At 50.5% G+C, this 15710-nt stretch overlaps 1 protein-coding gene and 1 long non-coding RNA gene across 3 annotated transcripts; one reads left to right on the forward strand and one right to left on the reverse strand.

Moving 5' to 3' along the window:
• Positions 1-9: 9 nt before the first annotated feature.
• Prpf31 (pre-mRNA processing factor 31) lies at positions 10-11834 on the forward strand. 2 transcript variants are annotated; one of them, XM_042269791.2, is made up of 14 exons: positions 10-154; positions 628-812; positions 921-981; positions 2720-2803; positions 3513-3610; positions 4364-4470; positions 4732-4901; positions 6319-6476; positions 6824-6913; positions 9092-9219; positions 9322-9394; positions 9926-10054; positions 10138-10236; positions 11410-11834. In XM_042269791.2, exons 2-14 carry the CDS (start codon positions 636-638, stop codon positions 11533-11535), a joined length of 1500 nt encoding a protein of 499 aa, XP_042125725.1. In that variant the 5' UTR covers positions 10-154; positions 628-635; the 3' UTR covers positions 11536-11834. The 2 variants fall into 2 exon arrangements, with proteins under 2 accessions (XP_042125725.1, XP_042125726.1); XM_042269792.2 differs by having other exon boundaries at positions 151-247.
• Positions 4897-15623, reverse strand: LOC143272588 (uncharacterized). The gene is made up of 3 exons (XR_013050267.1): positions 15450-15623; positions 13914-14015; positions 4897-6068 (listed from the first exon to the last, which is right to left on the reverse strand). It is a non-coding gene; the product is annotated as an uncharacterized LOC143272588 (long non-coding RNA).
• Positions 15624-15710: the final 87 nt, after the last annotated feature.

The following is a 15710-nucleotide window of genomic DNA, read 5'->3' on the forward strand; positions in this document are numbered from 1 at the left end:
AATAAAGTTGTTGTCCAAACGCTGCCGGAAACGTCGCGGGAAGCGGCCAATCAGAGCCCGGACGGCCGGGGCGCCGGATAAGACGTCATCAAAGAGCGCCGGCAGCGCTGCGGAAAGCGGATTTCTTAGAAACGGTTGTGAGAGGATCGAATCGGTGAGTGTGGTGGTGGAGACGAAGGGAGAGCGGGAAGCCAAGCTACTGGGTCTGGCGGAGACAGCGTAGCGGCCGACTTAAGTCATAGCCTAAGTAATTCTAAACGCACGAGGTGCCTTAGAACCGATGTACAGGACGTGTGTGAATCCTAGCATAACTTAGTTTAGGCTGGAATGGGGCGTGTGGAGCAGACAGGTGGAATGTGAGAGCCAAAGGCAGGGTGAGGGGAAGGGGAATGACTGTTCAAAGACCCAGAGATGTGGAGAAAGGTTGCCAGGTCAGGTAGCACCTGGAGGGTGTGTGGGTAGGAACTGGAGACATCCTCCCTGAACAAAGCAAGCCGTGGAGCCTGCGTGCTGGGGGAGCTGATGAGGAAGAAACCTCAGGGCCTTGGGGAGGAGCTGCTCCTAATAACTATAAAGGGACAGAGTCAAGGCGCAGTATTAGGGAACCCCATTCTCACTGTCCTATAGGCCTTGGGATGTCTCTGGCAGATGAGCTCTTGGCTGACCTTGAGGAGGCAGCAGAAGAGGAGGAAGGAGGAAGCTATGGAGAAGAAGAGGAGGAGCCAGCAATCGAGGATGTACAAGAAGAGACACAGCTGGATCTTTCTGGGGATTCCGTCAAGAGCATTGCTAAGCTATGGGATAGCAAGATGGTGAGATGGTACCCTATAAGCCAGTGTCCCTGGGAGGAGGAGAGGTAGGAACAGCAGTTCTTCTTTCTGAGAGCCCTGGTTGCTGACTGTGTTCTCCTTTCCCATCAGTTTGCTGAGATCATGATGAAGATTGAGGAGTACATCAGCAAACAAGCCAAAGCTTCAGAAGGTGCCTCTTCGCTCTTGTCCATTCTCCTGGCCCCGTGGCCCCTTTTGCTCCTTGTGGTTTTGGAAACTGAATCTCTCTCCCTCCTTGGCTTTCCCTATAGCACACTTCTTTTCATCCCAGTCACCAACCCTCTGAAAACATGTTGCCTTGTACCCAGGCATGTTGATGGGTGCTTATAATCTCACCATGTGGGAGGCTGAGACAGGAGGTGTGTGAGTTAAAGTCCAGCCTCGGCTACATAGTTAGGTGAGGATCAACCTGGGTAAAACCCTGTCTCAAAAATATATACATACCTGGCTCATAACTATCTGTAACTCTAGTTCTTAGAGATCTGACACCTTCTTCTGGTTTATGCACATATATACATTGCACTATAAAACCGGATACTTAAGCCCTATGTGTTTTCTATGGAATAAATTTACATTTAAATTTTCTATTTATATTTAAGTATAGAGTAGATAAATTTAAATATGGAAACAAGACCTCACTCTATAGCCCAGGATGATCTACACATATAAGCCTACAATAGCCTTGAACTCTGAGAAACCATCCTTTTTCAGTCTCCTGAGTGTTAGGATTAGAGGCATGAGCTACCACACCCAGCCTCAATTGGAGTTTGAATACTTGTGCTAACCCTGGAGAAAGAGCATGGTCTTTCCCTAGCCCCGAGTCATTGTGAGTGCCAGAAAACTCAGATAACAGCTTCTACAGGATCTCATGTGTCAGGCTGAGAAGCTTCTTGCTCCATAGAGCCAAGGAAAATCACAGAAAGTGGCATTTCCTGATGTCAAGTCTGATGAGTCAGACCTGCTCATAGCAGTTATCTATCTAGTGGAAGTAGACGCAAAGCATGTCTAGCAGAGATGGCCCGGCCCAGGACGTGGTATGGAGAGAAGACATCTCACCCTTCTAAAAGGGGAGGGAAGTGTCTTCCCTGCCCTCTGAGTTTTAATGGCTTAAAGAGACATTTGGCTGGGCAGCGGTGGTGGTGCACACCTTTAATCCCAGCACTTGGGATGCAGAGGCAGGTGGATCTCTGTGAGTTCAAGGCCAGCCTGGTCTACAAAGTGAGTTCCAGGACAGCTGGAACTGTTACACAGAGAAATCCTGTCTCAAAAAATTAAAAAAAAAAAAAAAAGACATTTGATGCACATATTATTTAATACCAGTATAATTATGCATAAATCAAAATTTCTAGAAACAGACTCAGGGAAGGAAGGGAGATGGAGCAGTGCTCATGAAGGCCAGGAGTAGTGAAATAGCCCTGAATGCCAGTGTCTGGGAGGATAAGGCAGGAAGACAAAGGCTATATGGAGCTGATGAGTCAGTGGATCTCCCTGGAGTGACTCCTGTACTGTGTGTACCAGGACTGCAGATGTGGGGAACATGTACCTAATACTTTTCCTTGTGGGTCCTCCCTCTGTATGGGAGACCTTGAGTGCCAGTCTGAGGATCTTGCTCGTTAGCCTCAGGGCTTTGGAGAGCCACCGAAGGGTTTAGTTTTGGAGAAAGATGAGGTCGAAGCTAGATTAGCCCAGAGGATGGACTGCAGGAGAGAGATGCGGGGCAGGAATAAGGATCCTGGAGAGGTTTCCGACCACCCAGTACATGCTTTAGCCCCTACTTAGCCCTTCAGCCTCCTTCCTGATCCCAGCCAGCTTCAGCTCCACTCTTCCCCAGCTTTGTGACTTCAGAGGGGTGGGTGTCCCTTCCTCATCCACCTCCTCCTTCTTTATAGTGATGGGACCAGTGGAGGCAGCCCCGGAGTACCGAGTCATTGTGGATGCCAACAACCTGACTGTGGAGATAGAAAACGAGCTGAGTGAGTGATGGGAAGGGCCATGGAGACAGCCCCGTCCTGTGCCCTTCAGTCTTTCTCTATAACCCAAAGGGAAGAACAGGCATGAACCTGGACCTCTTCTGTTTGCCTTTCTTGGACTACTGCTCTGACTAGGTTCTACTTCTCTTTTTTTTTTTTTTTTTTTTTTTTTTTTTGGTTTTTTGAGACAGGGTTTTTCTCTGTGTAGCTTTGCGCTTTTTCCTGGAGCTCACTTGGTAGCCCAGGCTGGCCTAGAACTCACAGAGATCCACCTGGCTCTGCCTCCCAAGTGCTGGGATTAAAGGCGTGCGCCACCACCGCCCGGCTAGGTTCTACTTCTGTACCAGACTAATTTACATAAAGAGAAAGTGTATTCTCCTTCATAAAAGTCTGAGTAAACAGAGCAGGTCACTCTTTGACCCCATTCATCCGCCAGACTGCCACCTGTTTCATGCTCTAGGGTCCCTACCAGCAAATAGGGAAGGAAGATAGGGCATGGCTGTTTTCTTAAGGCCATGGTCTGAAAGTTGATCCTGTAGACATTAGAACAAACTCCCGCCTGCACATAGCATTGGGGACAGCTAGGAAATGGAGACTTCATGCACCAACCCATGGTTTGGGGCTGTTTACTAGAGAGGCGGAAGGGGTATTGGGGATAGCAGCAGAGTTGGCCTCCCCCTCAGTGGACACCTGCCCTCCCTGTCCACTTTAGACATTATCCATAAGTTCATCCGGGATAAGTACTCGAAGAGGTTCCCTGAGCTAGAATCCTTGGTCCCCAACGCTCTGGATTACATCCGCACAGTCAAGGTGAGTGGACAGGAGTCTGGCTCCAGAACTGGGGCACTAGACCATAAAGCCTCAGGGTCTAGAAATGATGACGAGGCATGGATGGGGGCTCAGTGGGAAGGGGCAGATACTGGCGAGGATGTTTCACACGCATCTCTTGCTTCTCTCCTCCCCTTGGTCTTGTGGGAAAATCCCCATTGACCTGGCCCTTGCGTCTGGCTGCCGTTGGAGCAGGTGTCCTTTGAACTGCCATCTGAAGGCTGACGTAGGCAGAGGCTGCAGCTAGATCAGAGCTAAGATCCTGAGTGGGGACAAATGAGGAGGAAGTGAGAAGAGCCAGTGGGGAGAGCCGGGACAGGTCTGAAAGGTCAGAGTATATCAGACAAGGAAGGATTTGGCTTCTCTGGGAGAAGTGACGGGAGCAGGTGGAGGTAAAAGAGCAGGGGTCCTGCCTCTGTCCAAGAGATGAGGATGGTAGCAGAGGGAGTCTGTTTCTAGTCGTGAGCTCCTGCAGGCATCTGTAGTGCAGCATGGCTTCTTCGTGGAGGCCACTTTGCCCAGGTTCCACGTCTGGGTCAGCAGAAGAGCAGGCAGTGCTGATGCTTTAAGCAGCAAAGTTATAAAACTGTAAAAGGCCAGAGAGGACTCCAATATACAGACCTTAGCTTTCCCAGGTTCCTCAAGGGGAGACCTCTGTTAGTGTTGGAGCAAAAGGGCTTCTAGCATCTTTTGGGGGTTACTATGATTTCTCTCTTTCTCCCCTTCCCGCCCCAGGAGCTGGGCAACAGCCTGGACAAATGCAAGAACAATGAGAACCTGCAGCAGATCCTGACCAATGCCACCATCATGGTTGTCAGTGTCACTGCCTCCACCACGCAGGGGTATGTATACCACATGGTAAGGGGCCGTAGGCCTGCCACAGGCCAGCTAGCAGCAGAGACCAGAAAGGGCAGAATGGGGTGCGTGGTCAGGGTGGTGCTGGCTGAGAACTATGGCCCCTGGGCTGTTAGAACTTGGAATAGCCCCAGAGGTACACAAACACATGCAAAAGCCGAGAGGATGAGTGGGGCTGAACACCAGTTAGACGTGTACCCAGCAGAACTGGGGGCTGTCCCCAATGCTTAACCTGACCCCCAATTCAGGCAGCAGCTGTCAGATGAGGAGCTAGAGCGACTGGAGGAGGCCTGTGACATGGCACTGGAGCTGAATGCCTCCAAGCACCGCATCTATGAATATGTGGAATCCCGGATGTCCTTCATTGCACCCAACTTGTCCATCATCATTGGAGCATCCACAGCTGCTAAGATCATGGGTAAGTTCCCAGCTGGGTCGCATGGGCTGGGTCTGCTGATAGGTTAGGCTGCCTTGAGGAAGTAGGGTTTGGCATTAGGAACTCTATTATGTTGTCATTTGGAGACTGAGGTCAGCCAGCTTGGTACAACACATAGTAGAAGCATAGAAACCCCTTCTAGGTATAGCTGGCTCAAGCAGGTTGTGCAGATGGCAGACCAGCCTCCTGCCAGCAGGTCCATTTTGGACTCTGGGGCAGCCACAGAGTGGTAACGTCAGCTCCCTGACCCTTGGGCTTTCCTACTGGATGGGATAGCAAAGCCTGCCATGTGCTAAGTTCCTCCTCCCAGAAGCTCCTGTAGCCAGAGCCTCCTTCCTCGCGGGGTGCTTGCAGAGGGGATGTGGGGAAGCCACCCTCTTTGCTCCCGGACTTCGGCCTTGACCCTACAGGCCAGTTCTCCTGAGACTGCTATTTCAGAGATGACAAGTCTGAGACCAAGGTGCTTTGGGGGTTGGTTTCTCCCTAGGTCCCTGCTTGACTCAGGCATATCCTTCTGTGTCTTCATGCAGCCGTCCTGCTCTATCTGTATCCTTATCTCCCTTTCTCACAAGGATCCCAGTCAGATAGAATCAGGATCCATATGACCTCATTTTATCTTAGCCATCTCCCTAAAGATTCCCTGTCCTGGGCCAGAAAGATGGCTTAGCAGGTAAAAGTACTTTCTACCCAAGCCTGACACCCTGAGTGTGATCCTCTAAACCCACATAAAGGTGGAGAGAGCTGAGTCCCACAAGTGTCCTCTGATCTTCATGCACACTCCCTACACACACACATAAAATAATAATAAAAATAAAATACCGCCCCCCACACACACACAAAGGATCCTATATCCTTCCAAATGCAGTGGCTTAGACCAGTAATCCCAGTATTTGGAAGGCTGAGGCAGGAGGATTGCTTTGAGTTTGAGGCCAGCCTGGGCCACAGAGTAAGATACTGTCTCAAACCATCAAGTAAATGAAGGTGCCAAGTTGTCTTAGTCACTGTTCTGTTGCTGTGAAGAGACACCATGGCCAAGGCAGCTCTTACAGGCTTAAGCTATTATCCTCGTGATCGTTGTGGCTTGGTAGCAGCGAGCATGGCAGCAAGCAGGTGTGGTGCTGGAGTAGTAACTGAGAGCTGCATTCTGATCTGCAAGTGAAGACAGAGATTGGATCTGGTGTGGGCTTTTGGAACCTCCGAGTCCACCACCAGTGACACACTTCTTCCAACAAGGCCACACCTCCCAATCCTTCTAATCTGTCAGAGTTTCACTCCCTGGTGACTAAGCATTCAAATTTATAAATAAGCCTATGGAGGATATTCTAATTCAAATCACCAAGGTGCACTTGAGCCCCCAGATGTGAACCCTGTGTTCTTCTGATCTTACCTCTTGTTGTAGGTGTGGCCGGAGGCCTGACCAACCTCTCCAAGATGCCTGCCTGCAACATTATGCTGCTGGGAGCCCAGCGCAAGACACTATCTGGTTTCTCCTCTACCTCAGTGCTGCCCCACACCGGCTACATCTACCACAGTGACATCGTGCAGTCCCTGCCCCCGGTAAGCCCTTTACCTTGTGCCCTGCTCCCAGCCCCCAGGCCTTATCTGGTTTGGCTGACAATAGCACTGAGGAGCCTGAGGATAGGACAGCATGGGTTGGAAAAGGACACAATTCTGGGGCCACCACTTGGCAGTCAGGATGGTGGGGTGGGTGGAAGCTGGGAACCCTGCAATTAGGTAGCTAGGGTATACCTCTCAAGAGGCTGTTAGGAGATAAGCCCACAGGTGTGAAGCCTACCTCCTAGAACATGGGGTACAGCTGGACCTAGATGAGAAGTGACTATTGTGGTGGCTGTCACCTTGCCTCTAGAGAGTCATAGTTTCCTCTCCCCTTTCCATTGCTCCAGGATCTCCGGCGGAAGGCAGCCCGGCTGGTGGCTGCCAAATGCACTCTAGCAGCCCGTGTGGACAGTTTCCACGAGAGCACAGAGGGGAAGGTGAGGAGAGGACAGGCGTCTGTCCCTGGGGCTTGGGGCCTTTTCATGAGAAGCTACTTCAGAGAGCTCTCCACACTAGGAGACAAATATATGTGTCTACAACCCTCACCTCTGGGCATCAGTTGCATAGGGCAGCTATACCAGATCACTGTTGATGGAGTAGCTTCGTAGAGAAGTTTGCCGGGCCTGGGAGCTTATATCTTTAGCCTCAGTACTTGAGAGGAAGAGGTAGGAAGATCACTAGTTTGAGGTAGCCTGGGCTGTATAATGAGTTTCAGGTCAGATGAGGTTACATAGTGAGATCCTAACTTTGAAAAAAAAAAGCCCAGGGCTAGAGATGTGGCTCAATCAGTTAAATTCTTGCATGCAAGTGTGAGGACTTGAGTTCACTTCCCAAAAAAGGTGGGGGAGGGGGGAGACAGGCACAGTATGCATGCTTGTAACCCCAGTCAGTGCTGGGGAGGTGGAGGCAGGAGGGTATCTGGGGCTTGTGGGCCAGTCAACCAAATCATCAAGCTCCAGGTTTAATGAGAGACCCTGTCTCAAGAAATAAGGTGAGGAGTGAGTGTTGAAGCCACGTGATATTAATCTCTGGTCTCAGATGTGCACACACATACACACTGGACTAACATCAGGGTGTTAGTTGGGCTGTTCCCATTTGTAGCCTCGGGGGAAGAAATGTTCCTGCCCTTGTCAGCACCAGAGGCCACCAGCCGAGGCAGCATCTCCAGCCTTTCTGACCCTGTTAGGTTGGGGCCCCTTGTAGGATATTGAGCTCACACTCAGTGACAATGCAAGGTATTGTCACATCTCAGTCCTTAACTGAGTCACATCTGCAAAGATCCTCTGCTATGTGAACTATAGTCACCGATTCTAGAGACCAGGACACCTGGCACCAAGGCAGAGCTCTGTGTTGGAGAGGCCAGTGTTGCCCACCACACTAGGACCTGCCCTCCATTAGTAGGGACATAACTCCAATGGTACTTTCTGTTTTCCTGGGTGGGCTTAGGAAATATGGAGTCTCTGCTGTATGTGTGACTCTGCTAGAAACCCCATCATATCCTAAGTCAGGGTTCAGTCTCTCTCTCTGCCTTTTGCCACTGTCTAGATAAGGCAGTACAGCAGGGAATTACACAGATGTCAGATGTCTGCCTCCATGGCTTTTGTTTTTTTGGTGTGTGGGGGGGTGCAGTACTAGGATGGTACCTAGGACTTTACACACTCTAGACAAGTGCTCTACCACTTAGCTACATCCTCAGTGTCTCACACACACACACACACACACACACACACACACACACACACACACGAGTTTTGTTTTTTGTTTTTGTTTTGTTTGAGATCAGGTCTCTTCTCATCTCTAGTCCAGGAAAGCCTTGAAGAATTGTGATCCTTCTGTCTCTGCTTCCCTGGTAACTGGGATTGGAAGTTGTTGTCACACAGCACTTATGTTCTAGCCGGGACCAAAACACCTAGGCAGTAGGCCTGAAAAATCTATAATGGGTCCGGTAGTGCTGTGTGAATACCAGGGATGATAAGGGGAATTGTGGGGTGAGGAAGCTTAGATTCTGACTCAGCTAGGGTGTGAGGAAGAGCTTTGAGCATGTTGTAGTATGGGCCTGAGTGAAATTAGAGTCAGTTGTGTGGATACTTGGGCTACCCACTTGAAAGAATGTTCCAAGCAGAGGGAATGAATAGTGAGTACAGAGAACCTGAGGCTAGAGTTCGGTGAACCCCAGCAGGGACAGGAGCCTGCTGCACCCAGGGGCAGATAGTGCAACCTTTGGGGCCTCTGGCTGCAGTGGAGGCCCTGAAGCAACCCAGATGGGATCTGTGCTGGTGTGAGAGATACAGTAGAGGTGACATGCTGTCTGCTGACGGGGGAACACAGGGATTCTGCTTGGCCCATTTATGTTTGAAGGACTGGGATGGAAGCAGTTACCCAGAGGGTGCAGAGCTTGGTTGTAAGGGTTGAACATGAGCTACAACTTTAAGGGGTGCCAGGCACTGAGAACCGCACAGGACACCCTCCCTGGCCCAAGAAGTACGAACATGTCTTGGGGAGGGTGCACTGTCAGATGGACAGACACACAATAGATGGGTTGATGATGTACAGACATACTGCCTGGGGGACAGTCAACATAGCTGGCCACAGCTTCTCCCCAACTCCCTGCCCAGGTGGGCTACGAACTAAAGGATGAGATTGAGCGCAAGTTTGACAAGTGGCAGGAGCCACCACCAGTGAAGCAGGTGAAGCCCCTGCCTGCACCCCTTGATGGGCAGCGGAAGAAGCGAGGGGGCCGAAGGTAAGGAGCCCTGGTGGGGCTAGAAGCTGGGAAGGGGGTGAGGAGGAGGCTGGTACCTTCCCAGCCAACTCCCTGTATCCTGTTGGCATCCACCTTCCCCAGGTACCGCAAGATGAAGGAGCGGCTAGGACTGACAGAGATCCGGAAGCAGGCCAACCGCATGAGCTTTGGAGAGGTCAGGCTCGCTCCACAGTAGCAGTGGGACCTTGAGGTTTCTCTCTGCAGATCCTGCTGCCATCCTCTTTCCACCCTGTAATCTCAGAGTAGATCTGGGAGTACCCCAACCTCCTCCCTCCTGCCTAGTCTCTCCTCTCAAACACCCTTCCCCATCATGGTCTTTGCAGCTCTGAGCTGGCTGCCCACCCAGCTCCCCGTACGCTGCACCTGTATCTGGCCATCATCCAGGTGGTCCTGAGAGAATCCACTTAGGCACCATCTCAGCGGTGCAGCCCATCCCAATTCTTGGTGACTTAATCTGAACTTAGGGTACAATGGCCACTCTGTGTTCAGGTCAGGAACCAGTTCTGCACAGGGTTCCCAGCTATACCCAAGCAGAGTTAGGCTGGGCTCTTTCTCAGTCCTCCCAGCTGAGTGGGCACCCGTGAGGCTGGCTGATTGGAGACTCCCTGGGTTTTCAGTGGACTGTCCTGGGGGACGGGCTGAATGCAGCCAGCTTCTTAACAGCAGGCCACTCTCATCTCACCAGATTGAGGAGGATGCCTATCAAGAAGATCTGGGCTTTAGCCTGGGCCACTTGGGCAAGTCAGGCAGCGGCCGTGTACGGCAAACACAGGTGAATGAGGCCACCAAGGCCAGAATCTCCAAGACACTGCAGGTACGGACTGGGCCCGTGGGAATGGGAGGCAAGTAGGACATGGAGGTCAGTGAGCCTGGATCAAGCCTCCCCCTTTCCTACAGCGGACCTTACAGAAACAGAGTGTGGTGTATGGCGGCAAGTCTACCATCCGTGACCGATCCTCGGGGACTGCCTCCAGTGTGGCTTTCACTCCACTCCAGGTACCACACCCTCTCCTACCAGGCATGCAGTAGGGCTGTTGTGGAGGCCTTGTTGATCTAACACATGAAGAGCTTAGGAACCCAGGGCCACACAGTAAGTGCAAGTGGTTGGGAGAGACAGCGGTGACAAGCTCAGGCCAACTTTGAACTGGTCTAGGACTCTGTCCGTGTGATCCACATACCGTGAGCATCCTAGTCTTTGCTTTGAGATAGCCCCAGTAGTCAGGGTAACCTCAAGGCGGGCTTGAGTATCACCCCAGCCCAGTGGCATTGAACAGTGTGAAGCAGAATGGCCTCAGGTTACTCATGACAGGTAGGCAGATGTGTCCCATAATGTCACAAGCTTGCTAGAGTGCCTACTGATCACCAGCCTACCATCTTCTAGGCTTCAGGCACAGTGACAAGAGAGACAAGCCTTAGCCAGGTGTGGTAGCATACACCTTTAATCCCAGCACTCGGGAAGCAGAGGCAAGCGGATCTCTGAGTTCAAAGCCAGCCTATTCTACAAACCTTGTCTCAAAAAACCGGAAGAAAAAAAGAGAGACAAGGCTTGCCTTTTGGGGAGATGGAGGATGGGAGAGGACAGATGAATGCGTCAAGTGCATACTGTATTAGAAGGCTGTGGGTGCCAGAGAGAAGCAGGAGTGAAAGGTGATGGGGCCAGAGAAGGCCCAGCAAGAAGACTGGAAACATTCGATGAAGTGCCAGCATTATCATTGTGATGGTGTGGGTTTGCAGGAAACTGGCTGGTTATATCCCTCTGGAGCTCAGTTTCCTCATCCAGAATCAGACCAGAGTGGTGTTTGGTTTTTCGAGACAGGGTTTCTCTGTCATTTTTGCTGCCTGTCCTGGAACTCACTCTGTAGATCAGGCTGGCCTTGAACTCACAGAGATCCACCTGTCTCTGCCGCCCCGAGTGCTGGGATTAAAGGTGTGCCCACCACCGCCTGGCAGGAGTGGCGTTTTTAGCATCATCTGAGGAAGTTAACAATCCTGATATCCAGGCCCTGCCCCTAGACCCACTGGGACAAAATCTTCCAAACTGGGGGAGACTCCAGGGACTGTAAACAGTTCCGTGTCCACTAGAGTGTTTGGGGACATGTCTGGCTCTCACACAGGAGGGAGGCCTGAGCCTCCCCACCTTACCTGTCACCCTCTCCCTTCCCAACCCAGGGTCTGGAGATTGTGAACCCACAAGCAGCTGAGAAGAAGGTGGCAGAGGCCAACCAGAAGTATTTCTCCAGCATGGCTGAGTTCCTCAAGGTCAAGGGTGAGAAAAGTGGCACCATGTCCACCTGAAGAGGCCCACACCCCAGGTGGCCACCCACTGGAAGGACATGGAGGACTAGAACTTGAGAAATGATGGACATCTAGCCAGGAAGTTGTGGTGGCAGCCTGCCCTGCTCTGTCCTTGGCCTAAGCCCACAGCATCTAAGGAAAATGGTGAAGGGCCTTGGCCTCCCTACCCCATCACCCAGACTGCTGCTGCCCCAAATGGGCAGAGAAGGGCTTCCTCACACTCATCTTTTTTACTTACATGGGGAAAGGAAGTGCTTTTTTAGAAAGAGTACAATTAAATGCACAGTGTCAGGCTCTGACCAGAGGGTGTGATTATTTGTGAAAGACCCAGAGGAGTCAGAGCTGTGGGGTTTCCAGTCAAGGCAGCATTGACCCAGCTCTCCTCTGCTCTTGTCCTGGAATCAAAAAGGAGAAAAGCCCTGTCCATTTCTGACATCACCACCCACCCCCTGAGAACCCTCAGCGTCATGGCCGAACAGTATGGCCACAACAAAGCTCCAGAGCCCAACAAAGGCCCATAGGATTATTGTCCCTCAGGCTAGAAGCCTCCTTGGTCCAAGATCCACATCTGCACTGTGAGGCACCTAAGAAGCCTGGGAAGTGTTTGCAGAAGGCACCCAGCACTGAGCTTATTGGGGAGCCAGTTGTATTAATGTTTGCTGAGGGGGCCATGCCTGAGTCCTCAACAAGGGTGAGGCAGATGGGTACCCTACTGTGGGAGGCACCAATGCCAGGTAAGCAAAAGACGCACGCACTACCCAGGCTGACTTGAGAACCAATGCTCTGCCAAGGGAAAAAGTAGAACAGGGTGGACTATCTTTGGTGTGTTATGAATCTATGGTTCCGCAGAAGATAAGAAAGAGTCATTGCTGGGCTCCATTTTCTCAGCTTGAGCTTAACTCTGAGAGTCTGAGCATGGACCCAGCTGGTGAGGTCAGGATTCTCTTACTCATAATTTTGGCAGGTCTGTCTTGGGCTTCCTGGTCCATTCCTCCCTCTGTCTCCCCACTCTCTATCATGACCCCAGTCCCTGTGGGTCTGTGTGGAAAGCACTTTGTACATCACCCCCTTTAGAATCCCTGCTCTGTCCCTGCCTGACTTGCATCTGACATGGCCAGTGGTGAGTGGAATGGAATATGAAGGTGCAAGTCTCAGAATTCAAGATGCTGCAGAATGCCTTGAGGGCTCTCTAAGACATGGTTGCTAGTTCTAGAGTTTGATTCAGTTTTGCTAAGATAGAGCTCAAAAAAACGTGTATTTCACCCTGTAATCCTAGCTACCCAGCGGACCTGAGGCAGGCGGGTTCCAAGTTCAAAGCTACCTGGGCTACACAGTGAATTCAAGGGCAGGCTGGGCTGTAGGAAAAAGTCTGGGTCCAAAAGAGGGAAAAAACAAATTAAGCTAGAGAGAGGCCTGGAGAGAGAGCACTGTTAGTAAAGTGCTTTTCATAAAAGCACAAGAACCTTGGGAGGCAGAGGCAGGTGGATCTCTGTGAGTCCAAGGTCAGCCTGGTCTACAGAGCAAATTACAGGACAGCGAGAGCTACACAGAGAAACCCTGTCTTGAAAAAAAGTAACAAAAACAGCATAAGAACCCGAGTTCAATACTCAGCACCCATATAAAAGGCCAAGAATGGCAGCACGTGTTTGCCATCCCAATGCTGAGTAGGTGGAGACAAGTGGATCACTAGGGCATGCTACCAGCCATCAGTGAGTCCCAGGTCCTGATGAGTAGCCTATCTGAAAAAAATAAATAAATAAAAAGCTACTGAGGTTGATTTGGCCTCCATAAGCACATATGTGCAGCTACATACAATACATTCATATGTACACACACAATTTCAGGAAAGAGTTGGCTGGAGAGATTTCTCAATGGTTAAGAATATTGGCTGTTCTTCCAGAGGACCTGGGTTTAATTCCCAGCATCCATACGGCAGCCTACAATGATCTATAACTCCAGTCCCAGAAGGTAGGGCATCCTTTCCTAGTCTCCCTGGGCACCAGGCACACGTTTTGCACAGACATTCATGTAGGCTAAACAGCCATACATACACAAAAAAATGTCTCTAATGGGCAGGAATGCAGCGGTTCACCACAGGGTACTTGCCTAGCTGTGTCCAGGCCCTGCCTCTAAACAGTTGTAATAGGGCTGCTTTGCAGGACAGGCTCCAAAGCAACACAGAGAAACCCTGTCTCAGAAAAAAACAAGAACAAAAAAGGGCTGCCGCATGTGGTGGTACACACCTTTAATCCCAAGACTCGTAGGCAGAGAGCAGATTTATGTGAGTTGGAGGTCAGCCTAGTCTACATAGTGAGTTCCAAGGCCTACACAATAAGATCCTTAAAAAAGGGCAGAAGCTGGGACATGGTGGTACATACCTGTAATCCCAGCATTCGGGAAATGGCAGCAGGAAGACCAGGAGTTCAAGGTCGTCCTCTGCTACAAACCTAGTTCAAGTCCAGCCTGTCCTATATGAAACCCTGCCAAAAAAGAGGTGAGAGACGATTGGGGGAATAGCTCAATAGTAGGGTATTTTCCTGTCCTGTGAAGTCCTGGGTTCAAATCTCCCTGTGATGAAAAAGAAAAGTGCATTTCTATGTGTTATTTTTGGTGCTAGTTAAAGGACCATGCTTTGAGGAGAGTTTTTGGTGAGTGGTCTTTACATTAGCTGCATGTTGGAATTATCTCAGGGAAAGAATGGTAGCCAGCTCCTGCCTCCAGAGGTTGATGTAATTGTTCTAGCATGAGCCTGAGTATTTGGATCCCCTACCTCTCACCCCAGCTTCCCAGGTGATTCTAAAGTGCAGCTAAGCCTGAGAGTCACCACTCTGTGTTCTTGGGGCCATCAGCATGCCCTGGGAGCTTGTTAGAAGATGTAGAATTGGGAACCACTTAGATAAGCTGCATCTTAACAAACACACAAATTCCTGATAAGGCTAGAAGCAGGTCCCCATTCAGGGCCCACGTGGAATAGCAAAGCTGTGCATGAATAACAAACTCAAAAAAGTATGGGGGTGTTAGGAAAAATCTGGACAAATGCAGCTTCCCAGGTTTCACTTTAAGTCTATGTGACCCTAAAAATAAGCATTTTTTAAAAACAGTTTGTGAATGTGTTAGTATAAGGGAGTCAGATACCCTGGAAGTGGTGTTAACAGGCATGTGAGCCATCATGTGGATGCTGGGAACAGAATCCCAAGTCCTCTGCAGCAAGGTGTTATCTTGACTGCCGAGCCATCTCTCCAGCAGAATATGCCTTTTTATAAGCCATTTCTTCCTTTCTTGCTTCATGCCATTCTGTTGGGGTACAATGCACATCCACGTTCTCTTCAAGTTTGGATTTATCTTAATTTCCTTCACCTAGGCAGGCAGAGCTAGATCTGGCTTCCCAATTCATGAAAATGTGGTGCTCAAGTTTTCAACGCAAGTCATTGCTGGGACTATTCATCTACTAATTCAGCAAAAGGCTATGGAGTGCGTTATGAGTGCTAAACACTGAGAAATACAGAGAGGGAGACCCAAGTAAGTATTTTTAAAATAAAAGGGCAGGGTCTGAACGAAATTAAAGAGGCTCACCTAAGCATTCTGCAAGGGTGGTCGGGGAAGTTTACTCCCTAAGAAGCATAACAGAGCTCTAATGAGTAGCCATGACAGATGTAATCAAGTTAGGGCAAAGCGCAGCTTCTTATGCAGCTTCTACAGCTACAGAATCCTTGCAACACCAAAGAGATGGAGATAGAGGAGAGTGCCCCACAGTCTGCTTTCTCACTTAACTGGAGGCAGGACAGCCCCGTGCTCAGTCACTTCTGCTATGCATCGTGCCGGTGACTTGTCTCTGATTCCGCCTTTCCTTTTTCCATCCAGAAAGCACTGAGTTTTAGAGCTATGCCAAGCAGAGGCTCTTGAGGAACTCTTACCCGGACGGCAGGAATAGGGAGGGATGCTCAGAGAACCACACCTGTCGGCCGCTCACGCAGCACCCTCCGCTAACAACTACCCTATTGGCCAAACTGACGAGCCTGCCCCGGGAAATGGGAGGGGCCTTCTTGTCCAGCCCCTCCCCTTAGGCCTGGTGGCTCTTTTGATTGGCAGACAACTTGGGCCTAATGCCCCACCCCACACTCCACCCCCAGTCACCTGTCGTCTCCCACTAGGTAAGCTGCCTTTAACACCCACTC

Source organism: Peromyscus maniculatus, chromosome 1 (assembly GCF_049852395.1).
Source record: "Peromyscus maniculatus bairdii isolate BWxNUB_F1_BW_parent chromosome 1, HU_Pman_BW_mat_3.1, whole genome shotgun sequence".
NCBI lineage: Eukaryota > Metazoa > Chordata > Mammalia > Rodentia > Cricetidae > Peromyscus > Peromyscus maniculatus.

Coding starts and splice junctions, on each gene's coding strand:
- Prpf31 (XM_042269791.2), top strand. CDS start 636: ATGTCTCTGGCAGATGAGCTCTTGGCTGACCTTGAGGAGGCAGCAGAA. Junction 4,902..6,318: donor CACAGCTGCTAAGATCATGG/GTAAGTTCCCAG, acceptor CTCTTGTTGTAG/GTGTGGCCGGAGGCCTGACC. Junction 10,055..10,137: donor GAATCTCCAAGACACTGCAG/GTACGGACTGGG, acceptor CCTTTCCTACAG/CGGACCTTACAGAAACAGAG.